Genomic DNA, 19,740 nt, shown 5'->3' on the forward strand with positions numbered 1-19,740 from the left:
GGTAGCCGTGTACTTCTCAAAGGATTAACTAACTAAAGTAAACATAGCGTCTGGAAATTATCAGAGAGAATTTATTAGTACAAGGAATAAGTTTGTTTTCATAGAAGAAGTTTTTAAAAGGTCGTACCACTCCTCTAATTTTACCCTTACCTTCCCTACCCCCACCCTCCTGAGTCACCTACTAGTAATAACGCCAACTAAAATCTTAGCACAAATCCAAAGTTCAGGCTAAAAGTCCTATAGCAATGACCTTAACCCTAATCCTAGCACAGCCCTATCCAAGTTTAGGGTTAGAAACCCTAGAAAATTAAAGTTGGGGTTAGAAACCCTAGAAAATTAAAGTTGGGGTTAGAAACCCTAGAAAATTAAAGTTGGGGTTAGAAGCCCTAGCGCAATTCCCATTCAAGTTGCGGTTAGAAACGCTAGCGCAAACCCTAACCAAGTTGGGGTTATAACCCTAGCACTAACCCTAGCCAAGTTGGAGTTATAACGGCTAGTGCAAACCCTACCCATGAGTTGGGGTTATAACCCTAGCGCAAACTCTACCCAAGTTGGGGTTACAAATTAGCCCCTAGTGTATGCAAACTTCCGAGAAAACCTTCCGAGGATAGAACCCTGGCGCAAATGTAAATTGTGAGCATTTGCTTTTAATATTGGAATTTGACGTATGTATAATCACTCATATGCATTATTAAAATTACGGGAGAATCCAGATGCGTTACGTCATCGCATTGAAAAGAAGACATGCATAAGCACGGTTCCAGATAGTACATTATTGTAATTATTACGTGACGTCATTATATACCAAAATGAAGAAATGAATGGATAGATGGATGGATGGATGACCGGACGGACGGGCGGACAGAAAAAAAGATGCCGATATAGGGTCGATATAGGGTCGATATAGGGTCGATATATGCCAAATAAATGACCGGCAATTTCCATGTGAAATATAAATGACGGCGTTTACAAATTTACATCTTTTCCACGTGCAAGTCAAAATAGAAAAAAAGTGTTAATAATTCAGTTTCACGTGAAGAATGAAAGATTAGTATTTAGGACAAAAGGACTTCCTGCATTTCTCACTTGCCAATGCTCTTCCACTAAACTTTCTCGTTTTTCAGTTTCATTACTATTTTTATTTCACTACCATTTTTTTATTAATTCCAATCAGCTGAGTTTTTAGCCCTGGTTTGTACTGTCATTCACACCGTGAAAACTTTAAGAATGCTGCGGTGAGAGTAATAAACGCGTTACTTATCATCCGATCACGCTTTCGGTCACGCCACAGGACAGCTTTCTTCGCCCGTGCTCGCCCGTGATGCAACTATAATGATGAAAAGGTAAATTATACACCGTGAAAAGATGAAAAAACTTACTGACGTTTCGGACGCTAGTCCTTCGTCGGAGTAAAAGAGAAAGAAGTGGTAGAAAGGAGTGTATATATGACAGAATAAGACAAAAGAAACCAATGAGAGCAAGGTAGGCAAGGAAACAAAAACAAACAATCAAAAGACAAAAGAAAAGGTTAGTTGAAAATAAAGCGTTCATTAATCCCGTTGGGACTAAGAGTGCCCAATAGGTGAATAAGCCGCATTTCTTTGGTCTTGCGACAATCATTGTTGCCGTTAAGCAAAGAAAGACCGAAAACAATGAAGTCAGAAAGAGAATGGTTAGCTAGATTAAAATGGCGGGAAACTGGTTTGGTGGGATCGTTATTGCGAATATCATAAAGATGATTGCAAATGCGATCACCAAGACGGCGGCCAGTCTCGCCCACATACAAAAGATTACGGCGGGTACATTTAATACAATATACAACATTAGAAGTGGTACAAACAAAATGGTCAGTGATTTTAACAGTAGATTTAGGACCGACAACAGAAGTGTGAGAGGCTATGTGAGGACAAGTATAACAACGTTTACGAGAACAGCGAAAAGTACCAGGTTCTTTGTTAGAGGGAAGAACTAAAATGATGATGCAACTACTCAAGATTTGTCCTCAACACAGGAAACCCATTATTCATATTTCTTGCGTATTTCCACCTTATAAAATTTAATCTAAAATGGTCTCTTAAGCACACTGTAAATCAATAAAGTAATCTTAAGACATTTTTTATTCTCTTTTTCTTTCCTTTTTCTTTCTTTTCTTTTTTCTCCTCGTTTTAAATTTTGCGCATGTGGGAAGCCTGTGGTAAATGCATGCCGGGACATTCAATATGGCGGCTGTACTTGCTTGAACATATTGACACAACTCGTTATAAGAAAAGACCATTATTGTTCTTCATAGCCTAAACTACCGCCTACTGGTGATTTAAAATGGAGCAAAGATATGTATCCACGGCTATATCAGATTTGGTATTGGCTGTGGTGTCGTTTGGATGTGCTTGTAACTCGACACTTCTGAGACTCAGTTCACATACAGTGTTCGGTTTTGTCCTGGTTGGCATTGCTGCTTCGTTTGGTGTGTTAAGATTTGGTGTAGTTCTTCCATCGTATCATAATGTTGTTATCAAGATTCATGGATATCTGTCGTGGTTTGCTTCCATAGTTGGTGAGTAAAGCTATTAAATTTTACTATCCCTCCCTGCTGGGCACTTCGTCTATCTGTTTCCATTCGGGACACATATCAAATTCTGACCCATCTTTAGACATTTTAGAATGTATACATATTAAACGCCCTTTTATAAAACTGTTGAAAACTGAATATAATCAGCCAGTCAGCATGTGATCACTGTATCAGCCAATCAGAATACCCATCCATCCATCCAGTCCCCCAGACCAGACCACCCACTCACTGTGTGACAGCTATCAACAATGTACATTACAGGTGTGCCACTCATAGCTGCGGGATTCTGCTTCCATCACCTAAAGCAAAGCCTCGGCAACCTACACCTGGCAAGTGCTGGAGCTGGATTCATGCTATCATTTGTACCAACTTCCCTCAACAAAAACCTGTCCAAGCTTGTAAGCACTTTTGCTGTCGTTGGGATCATATTTGTTTCCATAGTGGATAAAAACATGTTTGGTATCTGTGGATGTATTGCATATATAGCTGCTGGGGGACTGGAACCTATTGATAGACTCTTTGGACTGAGGGGGGTAGACTGGTTTCATTATGTTCTTGCTGTTGGTAATGTGTTCTTTATGTGTGGTATAACACTAGTCAAGGCTAGGTAAGTCATATCAAGCTTTGTCTCAGGTTATTTATACTCATTTCAAGTTAGTCACCTGAAAAGCTACAAACCTGAGACCAGCAAGGATTTATTAGTAGATATATTTTACATGATTCAACCAGACTTGACATCTCTTACCAGTTACAGTTTCACCTCATGCGAGCATCCTCAAGCTGTAGTTTGTATCAATTCAAAAGCTTTACTTGGTCTCATCTTTAAGGGTTTTTGGTGAGTAATGTTGTTGGAATAAGTATATGACGCAACAAAATCTTTTTGCTAATTGATCTTTTCAGCTAGGGTGTAATGTTTTTCCACTAAATCCAGACTGCATCGTCATCTTGGGAATAGAATTTGTTGAGTCTCATCCATTTGTTAATGAATCATTCAATTGTAAGTGGTAAACAAAAGAATTATTCTCAAGGGATTCAATGGTGTGGTCTGAAATGGGGAAATATTGTATCCCAGCAAAAAGTTTATTTTTATTTTTGGAGGTGTTTTCAGACTTTTTTGTAACCTTAACAACTTTTAAATGTTGCTAATTAAAAATTTGTTGAGTCAGGGTCTTGACCTTTGTAAATTTTGATGGGCTGAAACCACAATAAACCTCCTTGGCTCAGGAAATGTTTTCCCATTTCAGACCACATATCATTCCCTTGAGTATCATTTCTTTGTTTAAGGTTTGCACTCGGTTGCACATGAGAAGACACATGAATATGGATACAACTCAAACAAAGAATATTATTCTCAAGGGAATGACATGTGGTCTGAAATGGGACAACATTATGCTCGAGCTGAGGAGGTCTTTGTATCAGGAGTTGTCTGGGTTACGTAGGCCTCATAAATAATAGCACTTATACTAGATATTTTTTATTAACTGTTATATATATGTAATGTAATTATGTGAATTAAGTTCTCAAAGAAATAATTTGCATTCTCAGAGTTACTTCAATTTTCATAAACATGCAAGCTCTGTGTCTCTCAGTTGCACGCTGAAATTCATTTTTTCCGGCAAAAATATTAAAGGTACCGACTGATTAGGTGTGATTGATGGCAGTGAAAAACCAAATTTCAGCATGCACCTTGCAGACAGAGTCCACATGTTTATGAAAATTGCAGTAACATGAATTACTATCACAAAAATGTTTATAGATGTACCTAGAAAATTATGTATGGCAAATTATTAAAAATGTAGAGGTGTTTATTTTTAAGGATTTTTAGTCATTCTTCAGGATCAGTAGGCAATAAACCTTAACTTTTTTCCCTTGAAGGCGAGCTAAACAATAATTTCACCCATCCTTAAAGAGCCAGATCAAGACCCTCACCCCACCCCACCCCAATTCACACGCTCTCTGATCAAGATGAGTTCAATGATAACAATTTAATATAATTTTTTAATAGCTTTACATGTAAAATAACACCTAGTATCTGAACACATTTCTATTATACAATCAACATCAATGTTTGTATTTCACTTCAAAGTATACATCAATGTACATGTATAATATAAATTATGTGTTCACTTGAACTACTAAAAATATTAATATCATGAACCTTACTAGGAAATTAATTGATTATAAAAAGTCAACTATCCCAGATTTGAGCCAAGTTGAGGTTTTTACTATCTCAGATACAAGAGAAATGGGTTTGGGTTGGAATTAAAATGCTAGAAAGGCTAGAGTCAGGAGAACCTCAACTTAACTGAGTCACAAGAGGGATGAGCGATTGCTTCAATGTCTTATCTTACGAATAAAAGATCACTTTAGTTATCTGTACAGTAAATATCTATTAGCTAGATTGATTTAAACCAGTAAAACTTAAAACTATTGATCATAGCCAAAGGCTTTTGTCAGATAAAATTAATTTTGTTAAATGAAGAGGTTTGAGCAAGATAAATTTTCAATTGTCATATTCTTTAAAAAACGACTAATACCCAGACTAATACCTCTGGGGTAATCCAAGTCAGGATGCTGCAAACTCACAGATTGAAGTTAAAGTTTTAAACAAAATGCTAAATATGACAAATGGAAGTGTTCTTGCACATGTGCAATTCAGCATATTTTAAAATCATAAATCAACCAATCTGCAACACCAAAAATTCAAATTTTTAACAATTTTTTTTATCAACAGTCTTATATTACATTATAATTGATAAATACATTTTCAAATAAATTAATAATAGCTTCAGATAGTATCAGTTTTTAAATTTAAGAATTTTTAGTTTGTTAATAACATTTGAAAACATCCTGAAAAAATCTAAGAGGATTAACACACACACAAACACACTTACTAGCTATGTATGTAATTCTTGCACCCTCTCATCTCCATGGAGAATGAGGACCAATGGAAATTATAGAGGGGAGGGGTTAGGGATTGAATTACTATACATAATGGAAATTAAACTAGGGTAAGGGCGGGCAAGAGAGTTAAGGATCCTGAGATTTGTGTTGTAGAAGACATTGAAAAATCTTCAAATAAGAAATAAACATTGGAAAGGGTCATTGGGGAGAAACATTTGACACACTCAACTGGGAGGTCGGGGTGCAAGAATTCAATACAATACCAAATAATGTTGTTTAAATCGTTTATGACCTCCTTTAATCATTAAAATGTATTTCAAAACTAATCTTTTGATATCCTAGAGACTTTTCATGTCACTCTATGATATACAAACTGGATCTAGATACTCCATTACACTTCTGGCAATCATAGTAATGCCATTTAACCTAAGAAATCAGTGATTTAAGTAGAACATAGAATAAAGGTTTTTTAGGGTTTATTATAAAACTTATATTTATTCCTCAAGTTTAATGCAATTAATCTGTAGGAAGACCATTAGACTCAAGTTTTTTAAATCCAATCATGTCATCTTTTTATAACATTTTAGCAAAGCTAATGGCCTACTTTTTCTTGTCATTTAACAGCTATTCAGTCTTATGTATATTAAACCACCTTTAGAAAAAATATGACGTACCATAAAATATTACCAACTTATGTGTATAATATCATTTTATTACTGCCGTACTTCAAAATGACGAAGGGGAAAATTATTGATTTTAATGACAAAGTTTATTGCCAGAAAAAATTGTAGCATAGAGCAAATTTATTTATTATATAGCATAAACCTTTTGGTAAATGTTCTTTTAACCTTTCAAATTTTGAATTATTTTTATTGAAGTTAGCTTATTTGTCATCATGAAGCCTTCAGAGATGCTTAAAGCAAATCAAGCAAATAATTAAAACTGAACAAAATACTTTCAAAGATCAGTTATAAAACCGTAATTCAAAATAAGCCATTTTTTATATTTATTTTAGTGGTCAAACTCTGTCATTTAGTTAGATAATTGGAACATCATCAGTCTTAAGTTGATTATCTTAGAGGCTAACATTTTGTTGGCTTCAAGATTGTCCACAAATGCCAGTTCATAAAACTCACTCTCCAGCAGATCAGCTGTGAACTCATGATAATGTAATGTAGGATTGACAGAGAGGTCACCAAATGGACTGCGAATCATCATGAACTTGATCTTTACTTGTCCCTTTGTTTTCTGTATGAGCTGGAAAAGCAGATTTCTCTTAAGGATCTTTTCACTGCCGTCAACCTTGACCTTGACGACCCACTGCTGTCCTAAAGCATTAAAGCGGCTTGTCTCATAGTAGAGCTGTGGGATGAAGTCATCTGTCCGGTATGATCTCAGCTGTAAATCTAGAATTTTGATTGATTAAGGAAGAGCATGCAAACATGTTATACATATACAATCTTTTTCTATCACGCACAAAATATATATGTTTATAATCAATAGCTGTTGAGTAAATCTTTGAATTAGATCTATTACGATTAGTCCCAAGCAACCAAAGATTGAAAGATGCCCTTCTTTCCTGTTGTTCAATTTTCACAACATGCTATTGTGAGAGGAATGAAAGATGAGATGTCCCCTGCCCTGCCCTGACAAAGCATCCACCACCCCTCCCACCCCTAGCAATTTATGACCAGTCACTAAAAACCTGAGAAATGCAGACACACCAATAATTAGCTGTAAATCAATCATAACACTGCTAGGATTAAATGTGAGGAAAAAAGAAAAAAATATTAACCATTTATAGCGATCTTTTCAAAGGACAGGAGCCCAACAATGGTTTCTAGTGTCTTCACTCGCTTTGCATTTGTTTCATCTATTGTATCCAAAGCTGTCATTAGCTCAATGCCAGTCTTATTGGGATGCAAACATTCCCCTTCATGCCCAGATAACTCATGAAACGGGCCTTGCCACTGGCAACCCAGTCTCTTGTACTTGCATTCAACCAACCTGCAGACAAGGCAAGGGTTGGAAACAATGTGTAAACAATAAGTAGTGTTACCAACACTTGCTATCAATGCAAACACAACACAAACACACTGATGATCAATATATATAAATGAAATGTGCAGTGATCAAGTCAAATGGACAAATCTATATGAAATTAAAAGAAAACATGCAGAACATTGAACCATAATTGCTGCAAAAATATAAATATCGAGATATCATTTAACAGCATGAGTTATCGCATTGTGCTAACAGTTAATTTATCTTATAAAGCAAATATTAAGGCAGATACATAATCAGTAATAACTAATGAATTAATCATTTATTTATAATATTAATAAGAGATATTTTAAAAAAGAAATGTTTCGTTAGTAAAAATAAAAATGATTTGAGCATTTGAGAAGCTCCGAAGGATATGGACCACCTGGTAAAAGCAAGAAAAAAAGAGAACTCATTAGTTTATATTTTTGTTGGTCGACTATAAAGCTACACTACTGGCTGAGAACCTGTGAAAATCCTTTGAAAACCTGTGAAAAATATCTCTGTATTTTAGAAATTTCACAGGATTTTCACAGGTACTGGAACCTGTGAAAGTGTTCCCTTTCACAGGTCTGGATGTTTGAAAATCCTGTGTAGTGAAGTTTTTTTGTTGTACATTTTCGGTTAATTCTAGGAAAGATAAAAGAGGGAAACCAGATTTTCTGCTGAAAAATGGACGTTGATATATATTACTAGTATAACCACTGTTTTGATTGCTATGTGCAGCCAATTGAGACATGCCTCTCGACAAGTAAATAGGCAAATTATAGACTACTGTAAAACTTCATTCCTACTAGCCATTCTGAGGTTAAGAAAAAAACTGGTTGGAGTTTGTACCACAATGCATTACGAGTATGTTTTAAGGGAGTAAATAGACACCATCTTTGAAATACATGTCCCCTAATGCACTGTAATGCAACTTCACCCAGTTTTTTTCAACATTGGAACACCTAGTATGCATGTAGCTTCTAATGGTTCCATATACCTTAGATTTTACTTTGCAATTTTATTGATGGTAGTCTAGTACCATCCACCTGTCGCCAGACTTTGTCTAGATCTGCACATAGCAATAAATGCTTACAGTGGTTATAGTGGTTTGTAAATTAGTCACCAAATTGTTTTCGTTTACTCGACAAAAAAGAAAAAAAAAATTTTAGAAAAAAAAAGGTTTTATTGGGACTTTGTAACTCTAAAAGAATCTCCCTCTTCTCCCTACCCCAAAAAGCCTTAAAGTAGAGTAAAGTGAAATAGCTTTACCCACCCTTAAACCAATTATATCTTCAAAAACAAAGCTTCAACCTTGAAGCATCAAAAGATTAATTATACAAAGATGGAGAACCTTTTCTTCTTGCACCACCATGAACACAGACAACTAGTACAGGGGTCACTCTTAGCTAGTTAATTAGTTGGACTGGTTGCGGCCGGGGCAAATAAAGAAGCATAATCCCTGCCAGCACAAAAACAGGAACCTTGCCCTACCCTGCTTCAGCTAGAAATAATACGAAATGGCTAACTTTTTCACATGATAACATGATTTCAATAACTTTGTCAGTTTCTTAAGGTACACCAATATGGCTGCCATCTCTATTGTCAGTTAACTCTCTAGGGACAAACGCTCTACAAAACATGTCTGGAATCTTTAGAGGCCCAGGGCATCCAGGAAAGAGGACTTAGTACCATATCATAGGGGCACCATAGACTATATATCCTGTCCCCCTCCAAATTCCAGGATGTCCTGGGTCTTCAAAGAAACTTTAGAATCTGCCTTTTCCCCCGGCCCTTTTCACACTGGACTGATCACAGACTTGGCACACCCTCTGCCTAGTTACCGCTGTTTGCATAACTACGCGACCACCCCAGACAAATCGTGTCGTGTAGTTTGCAATAGACTACTGTCAATCAAACACCTCATTCTACTTGGACGTACTCAACCTCTTTGCAATCGCTTTCGGAACTTTCCTTCAGGATATCTGACTGAGAAAGTTTGATAGAAAAGCCAACTCACTGATCCAAATGTGTATAAATGGCGTCAACATGAATGATTGACAGTAGTCTATTGCAAACTACATGGCTTGGTTTGTGTCTGGGGTGGCTGCGTAGTAATGCAAACGACGGTAAGCAAAAAGTTTGAAAAGCCTCCCCATAAAAAAAGAGAAAAGAAAAAAAGCTTCAACTTTGCAATCCTCAGGATAGATTTTGAACTCTCAATTTAAAATAGTTTACTACACAAGAAGATAACAAAAATTATACCCTTTCATTTTGGACATAATGCTTTCCCATTTACACTTTGTCTCCACTTTTTTCCTTATCTCAGTTCTGCTCAAAAGGCACAGTAGAGTCCCACTATCTAAAGCCTACTGGAGATTAGATAAAGGGTTCAAAAGAAGAGGGGTTTGAAGATGATGTTAGGGACGGATCAGAAATTAGCAGGGGGAGGAGGGGTGCAAAAAGGGGGAGGGTCATAACATTTTGAGCCCCCGAAAATGGAGGGTCATGAAAAAAAAAGTGAGGGTCATAAATTCATGCTCTTGCAGATGCCCCTCAAAACACTGGGAATCACCTTTTTTGGGGGGAAGGGCATGACAGGTCATTTTCGGTTTTTTTGGGAGGTACTTCTTGGGGGAAGGTCATGATATTTTTGGCCAAGCCCAAGGGTTACTATTGATGTGGAGTGTCACATCTTTTCGGCACTCAATTTCAAATCCCCCCTCTACCCCCTGCTAAATTCTGACCAGTCCCTTACACAGAATGATCTGCAGCGACGATTTTTCGCGATACGCCATTGCAAGAAAAATTGATGCCATGTCATATTATACGCCACAAGCAACAAATTTTGAATCCAGCAACACGTTGCGAGTTTTTGATTCAGCTCGTATGGCGTATTGCAAAAAATCCTTGTCATATGTAACATGTAACATGAGAAATCTAAAATATCCATTAAAGATAACACGACTCTGCTGCTTATTAATAGAATTATAACTCAATCATATGTTCTCAAGATCACTTTCAGAATGGGAAAACAATATGCCCAAATTCTGAATGAATATAAGAAATATCAAGAACACAATACATTGGAAATTTAAAAAGATTTTATTGAAGATAAAATACCATAATCACCAGTACAACAAATACCAGTACCAAGTAATAGTACAATCTATACTTATATTATAGTTACATATATAAGGAATTGTGTGATGAGCAGTTCCATTAAGGGTATTCATTTTAATTTTTCATTTGTTTTTTTTCTCTATATTTATGCTAAAGTTTATCTACTTTTAAATAAATATAGTTTAGTGATTAAACCTGAAGGATATAACATCGGACTGTGGGATTTTCTTTCTACATAAATTAATTTTTTTACACATATGGTAATGTAAAGAAAACGCAAGTATAGCCGCATGATTTGTTCGTTCCCCATTCATTGTTTCTGTTTACTGGTTGAATAGTCTGACCGATACCTTATAAATTATCAATGATCAAACACACTGAGACAGAGACATTTTGTTATACTTTTATTAACTTCAAGTTCTTTATAGCAATGTATAAACAGGAAATGAAAAAGAAAAATCAAATTAATATAATATGTTTACATTTGAGACTTACCTTTCAGTGCACTCCTCCTTCTCATGCAACCTTACAATAACACGAAGAAATTCCTGGCTGCAGTACTGACATTTTGTAGGCAGCTCTGACACTGCCTTCTCAACTGCAAGGTTTCTGGAGCAGTTGCTGCGACTGATCTCTGTCCTGCAGTTTGGACAAGTTGCCTGCTCATCTTTCAATCTAGCATCTGCTAGGAGATGAGTAAGACAGCTGCAGCACATAAGGTGTCCATGTGGGCACTGCAATTATTAATAGAATGAAAGAAATGTGCATTAGCATGACAAAGGTTGCGTATCCAAATTTTATGGTGATAACTGATCTAGATAAATATTGCATAAATTTGGCAGGTTTCATACAAGGAAACCCATTCTCACTCACAAATGGTTAATAGACCTCTTTAGCTTCGTTGTTTGTTGTGCACAGCATTTCAGACCATGTGATGCCACTCTTGGGAGTTAATTTTTTCAATTGTAAATACTTTAACATGTTCATCATAAAAGAACAATTCTCAAAGGAATGTCATGTGATCTGAAATGGGCAATTTGCACACAAAGCTAAGGTCTATTGGTAAGAGTCTCAACGTTTTTACTGGCAGCTCTCCACCCCATTTTCTATCAAGAATTTATTTCTGAGAATATTCTCCTATTCCTCACCCTTTTGCTACAATTAAGGTACTTTAATTAATTAGCATTATGAAAGTATCAAATCTATCTGATTGGTTAATAAAAATTAACACTTTGAGAGGGATAACCAAATATGGAAATCTCCTATTATTGGTTTGTAAATCTTTAATTGCTTTGTTTAGAAGCCTGCCAGCTATTGTACACATATATAAAAGTAATCAAACATTGGTGTGAAAACACCTTAACTCTTTTCCTAAAAATGTTTGAATTTTTTTCATTTCCACTCATCACATTGGTATTCATGTGGGAATTCCCACCCGGTGGTGACTGCCACAATGCATTAGCCATTCATGAACTACTTGAAAATTACTCAGACAGTTGGACATAAAATTAAAATTTTGAAATGAGGCAACAAGATACTGAGCATATTTTAAATGAAATAATATTTTATATGAAATATAGGAAAATATAAAATCACTAGTATCTCTTGGGAACTTGAGGACACAATATTTCGGTTCTATGGAAGTTCGAATCATTATAAAGCAATATGCCAAAAAAATACCACACGTACTGCAATTACGATTTTTCTGCGAAAATTATAAGCTTCAAGATAATTGACAGACGATGCCAATATAAACATTAAATTGGATATTTTTCAATAATTGTCAAAGGACCTTTTTTGACAATAAATTAGATGAGGAAGACAACGATGTTATCAAATTTCTGGAATGTAAATAATGCTAAAAACCTTACACGTAAGATATAAATAAGAAATCTTTTGTAATTTTTCTCAAATTAATGGTGTAGTAGACATGTGGAACAGCAAAGGCTGGGGTAGGTAATGGCGAACAACACCGTGGTTACTCCCTTTTCCTCTTCTGTGCCGCGATAACCTCAAACGGGGGCGAGTTCGATTTTCTAACTCGTTTTTTTTGTTTTGTATTATTTTGCCATATAACACGGATTTGGTAAAAGCTTTACTCTGCTTTTAAAATAGCATATCTATTTTATTGAGAGTCAGATTTGTTACTGTAGAAATTCTGTTTTCGTAAGACATCTAGATTTCTCGTAAAAAACACAACTCGACTTGCCTGATAGATCTCCTTAGAAGGTAAAGACAAACATACGTTACAGCTCAGAATATCGTACAATCTCGTTTCCAAATCTTCCAATTTCTTGGTCTCAGTTTTGGGTTTTTTCGCTGGAGGTTCGATATTTTCTTTATCGGTGGTGTCTTCAACCTGTACGATGCCTTGATTCTCGGTATTACTCATATTTTCGCCCGTTTCTAGAAAGAAGTATTCGTATGCACTGCTACATTACCCCGTGTTTGTTGTTTTATGATCTAATTTTGTTTATGTTTTTTAACGACGTCACGTGCTAGTCATCTGTACGCGTGCGTAATTATAATATTACGTCACAGTACAAAGGTCAGATGCAGTTTATTTGGAGACACAGGGATCCCAGCTTGTGCCATTGGAATAACTTTAACGAACATCAAAGTTGAACCTCCGGTCAAATATTATTCTTTCGTTCTTGAAGTCTTATGAGCAAGACCAACAACCGTGACAAGTACAAATTATTCTTATGAAAAGTATAAGGCCTGCTTCACACTTTTTTTTTAAACTCCCAAAATAAACCTTTTGCGAACTCCCTTCAGTGATCCAAAACAATGGTCAAGTCAAGTTACAGTAAATGTATGAACACATCAAGTCCAACCTCCACTTGGAGCCATTGTTTCATGGTCACTCAAGTGAATTTGCAAAAGGTCTATACTTCAGCAAAGTTGTCACAAATTTGGAATGACAGATTTGAGAATACTATGATGCTATATGTTTCTTCAGTTAACACGAATGACAAGAGCACCTCCCTCACACAAATTATGCCTTCAGCTCTCAAATCTTGTAAATCAAGGAAACAAAATATAAAATTACATATAAGATCCTTTATCATTTAATTCTCAAAGAACGAGCGTGATATGGAAAAAGACCAATGCTGATATGAGTGTATCAGCACTTCTCATCTGCTAACGCTGGGTATGATAGGATTTAGTGAGACTTTGAGCATTTCTTTGCAGAATTAAATGATAAACAACTTATCAGTAGGCTAAGCATCTGATATGGCTTTGCATTTTTACTTGTCACTTGCATTTTAGCTCGCCAAAATACTCCATGTCTCTTAAAAAAACAAAGCCATATCAGATGCTTAGCCGACTGATAACCTCTATTTATTTATTTGAATGACATTTTTTAGATATGCAGTGACTTCTAAAAGTGTTGTGTCTAACACAGAATCTTAAATTTCTCTCTAATTTTCTTGGTAATACATCACAGCTGAATCTGACACTATTTCAGACAGCAATAGGAAATTTCACAATTTTTGCCAAAACATCAGGTTCACGGAAGTGATACAGCAATATTGTGACAACCACCAGCACACAATATTGACATTGAGCTGGAAGTCACAACTGTTTCATAACATACTTAGTAGTCATACAAAAAATACTCTATCTAAGAAGTGCAATCTTCACAGTACTATAATATGGATCAAAGAATTCCTAAACAAGAAGACTAGAGGATTTGTATTATATTATCACTATAAATTAATAAAATTTATAATTGATCAGGAAGACTTATAATGCATGGATATAATAACAAATCTAAATTCTGCTAAGTGGAAGACACACAAACGTTTTGAAGTGGACCATTCTGTCACAGTAAGTTTAAAAGCATTTTGATCATGATTATGATGTTGATGATTTTATCATTCTCTTATATCGCAATAACATCAGTTTTGTCTTTTTCATTACCAAAGTTATTGCTTTCCTGAAATTTGCCAGAAAAATCCTATGGCAAACAAGTACTCTAGTACATTTTTTCTTATAAACACTTGCAATACTGAGGTAGAAAAAGGACTACTACTTTCTTCTCACATAATTAATGGTTTGACACACATGATGCCAGAAAACAGATCTGTATAGATAAATGTGCTTAGCAGGCATCCATGTCTTGTTATACATGAAGGATCTTCAACATGTACTTGTTGCAACATGGTGGTGACAAAACAGCAATTTTAATAATAAAAGATTGACTAAGAGAAAAATTTAATTTATTCATCAGATCCTGTATTGCGCTTTTGTCTTCTGTTTCTGGGTGAGCGTCTGGGAGAATTTTTTACTGTTGAGACAATCAAAAATAAAATGAGTATTTACAGCGCTGATAGAAAAGAATGTACACGTACAGTGCTATTATAGTTAGAGATTCCCAAATTGAATGCATATACCATTAGATAATATGCATTTTAAATAGGTTGTTTGCCTGATGACACTGTTTTACTACCACATCTAAGATGCTATGAAATGATGCCATAATGTATTGGGTCTGTTAGAAGACAGTAGAGGGTATCTAATAGAGTAACTCAAACTTTTTTATTCATCATCTTTAAGTATCGTAAAAGGATATTATTTTCTGAAGCCTATAAAACTTCTCATGACATTTCAGACTTTTGGCTCTATCTATTCAAGTATGAGCTCATATCTTTTTGACTGTTTAAAGCCAAAAAGCCAGGATTTATCAATAGCTTACCAAATTCAGTAGTAGTTTCTTTTGGTAGCCATTCGTAATCAATATCTCCATCTTGTTGGGTACCCATCTCCACAGCAGGCTTAGAAGCCTTCTTACCCTGGAAAATATTCCATCACATTAGAAAAGATAAGGAAGCAATTAGCAACAAACAAATAAGTCTATTCAAATGTAATTCATATTTGACCATCTTCATATAATGTTTATATATTTACAACCATTACCCTCATTAATGGGCTTTTACACTACGTTCACTCAACATGCACTACCACAGGGCTCGAAATAGCAGCCTGTCAATGGCCAAATGACAGGACAACTTTCAGGTTTGCCAGGCGAAAATAAGGATTCACTGCCAAATGAATAATAAAATGGCATGCAAAATTTACTGGAATGACCTCCTTTTACCATGCTTCTTTACTATGGCAGGCTAAAAATGTTTACTATTTCGAGCCCTACTTTCACTGATTACAACACACAAGACAACTTTCATGTTGATCTTTATGGAGGAAAGCAAACTGGAGAAAAATCCTTGCAAGTAAGAGTACAAGAAATCAAACAAACTCAACTCACACCCATGAACCCTGGTGTGAACTACAAAGTGGTGAGTAACAATGTCATATAGCGTCACTCATAATTTATAATAATTGATGATTTAAACAGATCATCCTTTAAGGAACAAGCACAACAGTGATAGTTTGTTACCAACCTTGATTGATGAGAGACCGTAATAACCACCCATCACAACCAAGGCTCCTACAGCAACAATAAACAGGTAAAGGAAGAACCTAAAAAATCACAAAATAAAGTACTTTGTCAATAATGTAAACGATACTCAAAATTAGGATATGTAAAATGTTAATTACTTGAGACTTAATCAATTCATAGACCTTTCCTGAATTCGCTTGAGTGACTGAGAAACTACGATGGTTCCATGTAGAGGTTGGACTTGAGAAAGTGCAGTAAAAGTATGAAAATGTCAAGTCTAATTTTGTCGACTTGGACTATTGTTTTGTGGTCACTCAAGAGGAAAAAAATCTAATAGATTAACAAATCATGATACTATGACTTTAAAAAATTTGAATTGTTATCTTACGTTTCGCCATCCATTCCTTCATCACTTTCACTAAGCTGCACGGTTTCATTGAATACTGCATCACGAAAGTGTTTACCATCCTACATATATAAAATTGCAAAAATTAATATCAATCATGGCTTTTACAAAATGGTATTATGGAGAATCAAGTATTGCAAGTGACATATGCATCTCTTTATCAAACTGGACACTTATGCCAGTACAATTAAAAAAACTATAGTAGCCTAGAAATCTTTGTATTAAACAAGCTTAGAAAGACAGTTGGGTAGGACTTTGTACAGTCACAAAGAAACAATCTGGCTTGATCAAGTGTTTAAGCTAAATAGTGTGTAAGCGGCAAGCCAGATAGAAGATCAACCCCCTAGCAAGCAGGTAAGCTTAAAAGACAGTACATAATGTAAGCACCTGTGTCATGTTAAAGCACTCAACCTGGTCATATGTTTATGTTAGGCTGTTGTGAGGTAGTCAGCTTATTACAAGCTGGTAGACTGACTTCAATCTAACAAATTTCTATAAAACAAATACACTTACAGCATCCTTATACAACAAGTTGATGGAGAGTCCAAAAGGTCTTCCACCAAAGGACTCATGAGGATGGAAGGCATATTCAAAGTTGGCCTACAAGAACATCAAGAATATAATATAAATATAAATACTCAATTTTATAAAACTGGACATGAATAGGAACATTTACTCATAAAAACTAAAATTATGGAAACTCAAATATTTACCTGCTCTCCTGGTTTGACTATGGTATTATACTGGAAGGCAGTAAACTATAAAAAAATTGAACATTAATTATTTAATTCATTGAAGGGTCTATATATATTTATTGTCTGAGTTCTCAAGTTTTCCTCCCTCTCCAATACCTAACAATTCTAATTCGATCTAAGATTAAGCCTTGATCCATCTTTGATCAGGTCGGAGGTTGTTGCAAGTCATTTGACAGGGATTTCATAAAGGTTTGGGGATCTGAGAATGCTCCGATAATGAGCAGAAAATTCTCAAGCTTAAACTGCCATTAGCTTGATACTTATAAAATTGGTCCCTAGAAATCTCCGCCTAGCTATAGTTGATGACCTATTCTATCATGTCAAAATTTAATGAAACCTTGCATCAATAGAATATTGAAGATTGCATCATATTGTACTTACATTTTGGATATAGTAGCTGTAGTCTTGAGGATACCTTAAAACCAGAAAACAAATCCTGAGAAAATGACTTGATCAAGATATTATTAGTTAGATATATATGCACTTTACCTGAGAGAAGCTTCCATCATGTCAATGACAAAGTCATTCCTGCCATTATTACTGAAGCTAACCAAACACTTGGAAACCACACCAGCAATAAATTCTACAAGAAGTCAACATGAAACCATCTGTTATTATTCTCATTTTTATCATTATACAACTTACAAAGTTTAGTTTTCTTGAGATTTAAGTTCTGCAATGTACATGTATGTACAGACAGTACAATACAGTGATGCTTACGTTGATCATTATTCTTGACAAAGAGAATGACAGAGTCTGCATCTGGAGATGATTTTAGTTGATCCTCCTTCTCTTCCTCTTCGGCATCTCCTTTCTGAAAGCAACATCATATAAATGTAAACAACATATGGTCATAAAAAAGTAAGAAAAATTTTGAATGTGTGTATCGTTAATGCATGATGTAGAGAGCAATGATACTTCATATCCCATAGTACATCTTTGAAGAACTTATCATTATCATTATTATTGCGTATTTTACACAATTATAATAAATAAGAAATGTCTGCAAAGTTACAATGCATAACAAAGAATGTGTTGATCAGGTATTTGAATAATCCCTAACCTATACAATAGCTTAAAAAGCCTGTGCAAACAAAGACCAAAGATAAAAGACTGATTGCTGAATAAACATACCACTGTCTCTTTTGGTGCACTCTCTTCTGTTGTACTCTCTTCTGGTGTTTCTTTCGCCGTTTGTTCTTCATCCTCAACCTAATAACAAAACAACAAGAATATAACAAATCTTTACAATAAAAATAATGGTCCTAATGTACCAAAACGTTGAAGGAATTATGTAAAGGATTTTTTTGTTCCTCTTGTTGTGTCCACCAATATGGGAAGTCTTATCTCTTACTGCTTCATTCTCTTGCAAGCCACATATATTTATATACAATTTTTTTCCAGTCAACTAGAGAAATCACATGCTTTTGAAATTCAACAGTAGACACTTTTAAAATATTTAAATAAACAGTACAACTTAATATGAATTAATGGAATGAATGTATAGCCTAAATAGTTCGAATTTTCTTCACTTATCATCAGCAACATTTACTAAATAGTAACATAAGATAGCGAAAGCAATATAACAAAATAGGAATGGATTACTCTTGATAAACGAATGACAGCGAAATATAATCTATAGGTTCTTTAATATAAATGGATTCACGATATTAGTGTTATGTGTAATCAAAGGAACGCGTTACTTTAAGGACAAAGACTTGCGTGACCCTCACGGCCATATAGTGTATTCAAATCGACGAACAAATTTTACCCTTTTATATTCAATTTTTTCACCTTAGCATCTTCGTCTTCAGCAGTAGTATCGCCATCGTCGGATGCTCCTTGTGCATTTGGCTCTTCGTCTTCGAGTTCGTCTTCTTGAGCAATGACTACTACAGTACATGTAACAAATAACGATACGCCACGTACGCAAAGACAAAATAGAACCAGCGTTAGTAAATACTACTTTTTTAGGAATATTTAGAGTCTTGTAAAAAGAAACTAGCTAAGTGAATATTTAGATAAAAGTTAGAAATGTCCTCAGAATGTGATTTAGATGTAATCAGAGTTACGAGAAAAGCGATTTGTTGATGTTTTTGCGCGAGAGCAAAAACTATGAATGGGACCCGTTCAAAAGTAAACTAAACGCCAAGGCAAAACGCCTTTACGAGAAGTCTTTTCTAAACGTGAATATTCAAACAACATCTCACTAGTCAAGAACCATCAGTCCAAATGCCTGAGACATCATCGGACAAGGATTTCAGACGAAAAGCAACCGCAATCGTCTAGGGAACCATTGATAAATCTATCCAACAATAAAAAGTTTCACAACTACAATCGCTTACCATTGCCATTGAGAAGGAGTGTTGAGGGCAAAACAAGGAGGGTTAGGAGGAGGAACTTTTCCAGTAGCCGAAACATCGTCAATCGTTCGAATTAGTATTTATTCGAACAGGATGGAAGGGGATTTCTGATTGTGTGGAACACAATCAGTCGAAAAATGGCTTCTGGAACAAAGAGAGAGAAGAGAAAGAACGCTCCCGCAAATACT

The 19,740-nt window shown here is 35.3% G+C and overlaps 3 protein-coding genes across 5 annotated transcripts; 1 reads left to right on the plus strand and 2 right to left on the minus strand.

The window, feature by feature from the left end:
* The first annotated feature begins 1,351 nt into the window (after window positions 1–1,351).
* LOC116305419 (transmembrane protein 276) lies at window positions 1,352–16,083 on the plus strand. Of its 3 annotated transcripts, XM_089034649.1 has the most exons (4): window positions 1,352–1,527; window positions 2,291–2,554; window positions 2,831–3,176; window positions 15,984–16,083. In XM_089034649.1, exons 2-4 carry the CDS (start codon window positions 2,320–2,322, stop codon window positions 16,012–16,014), a joined length of 612 nt encoding a protein of 203 aa, XP_088890775.1. In that variant the 5' UTR covers window positions 1,352–1,527; window positions 2,291–2,319; the 3' UTR covers window positions 16,015–16,083. The 3 variants fall into 3 exon arrangements, with proteins under 3 accessions (XP_088890775.1, XP_031571179.1, XP_031571184.1); XM_031715319.1 differs by lacking the exon at window positions 1,352–1,527 and having other exon boundaries at window positions 2,213–2,554; XM_031715324.1 differs by lacking the exons at window positions 1,352–1,527; window positions 15,984–16,083 and adding an exon at window positions 3,470–4,384 and having other exon boundaries at window positions 2,213–2,554.
* On the minus strand, window positions 5,744–13,087 carry LOC116305400 (zinc finger TRAF-type-containing protein 1). The gene is made up of 4 exons (XM_031715303.2): window positions 12,834–13,087; window positions 11,120–11,358; window positions 7,269–7,480; window positions 5,744–6,879 (listed from the first exon to the last, which is right to left on the minus strand). Exons 1-4 carry the CDS (start codon window positions 13,014–13,016, stop codon window positions 6,506–6,508), a joined length of 1,008 nt encoding a protein of 335 aa, XP_031571163.1. The 5' UTR covers window positions 13,017–13,087; the 3' UTR covers window positions 5,744–6,505.
* LOC116305411 (translocon-associated protein subunit alpha) lies at window positions 14,434–19,725 on the minus strand. The gene is made up of 12 exons (XM_031715309.2): window positions 19,535–19,725; window positions 18,984–19,081; window positions 18,324–18,401; window positions 17,910–18,003; window positions 17,679–17,772; window positions 17,571–17,604; window positions 17,148–17,192; window positions 16,948–17,034; window positions 16,417–16,496; window positions 16,030–16,108; window positions 15,327–15,423; window positions 14,434–14,918 (listed from the first exon to the last, which is right to left on the minus strand). Exons 1-12 carry the CDS (start codon window positions 19,608–19,610, stop codon window positions 14,851–14,853), a joined length of 930 nt encoding a protein of 309 aa, XP_031571169.1. The 5' UTR covers window positions 19,611–19,725; the 3' UTR covers window positions 14,434–14,850.
* Window positions 19,726–19,740: the final 15 nt, after the last annotated feature.

The sequence above is a fragment of the Actinia tenebrosa genome, unplaced genomic scaffold, assembly GCF_029948245.1.
Source record: "Actinia tenebrosa isolate PJP-AT-01 unplaced genomic scaffold, QUT_ActTen_1.0 PGA_scaffold2__45_contigs__length_23673736, whole genome shotgun sequence".
Classification (NCBI taxonomy): domain Eukaryota; kingdom Metazoa; phylum Cnidaria; class Anthozoa; order Actiniaria; family Actiniidae; genus Actinia; species Actinia tenebrosa.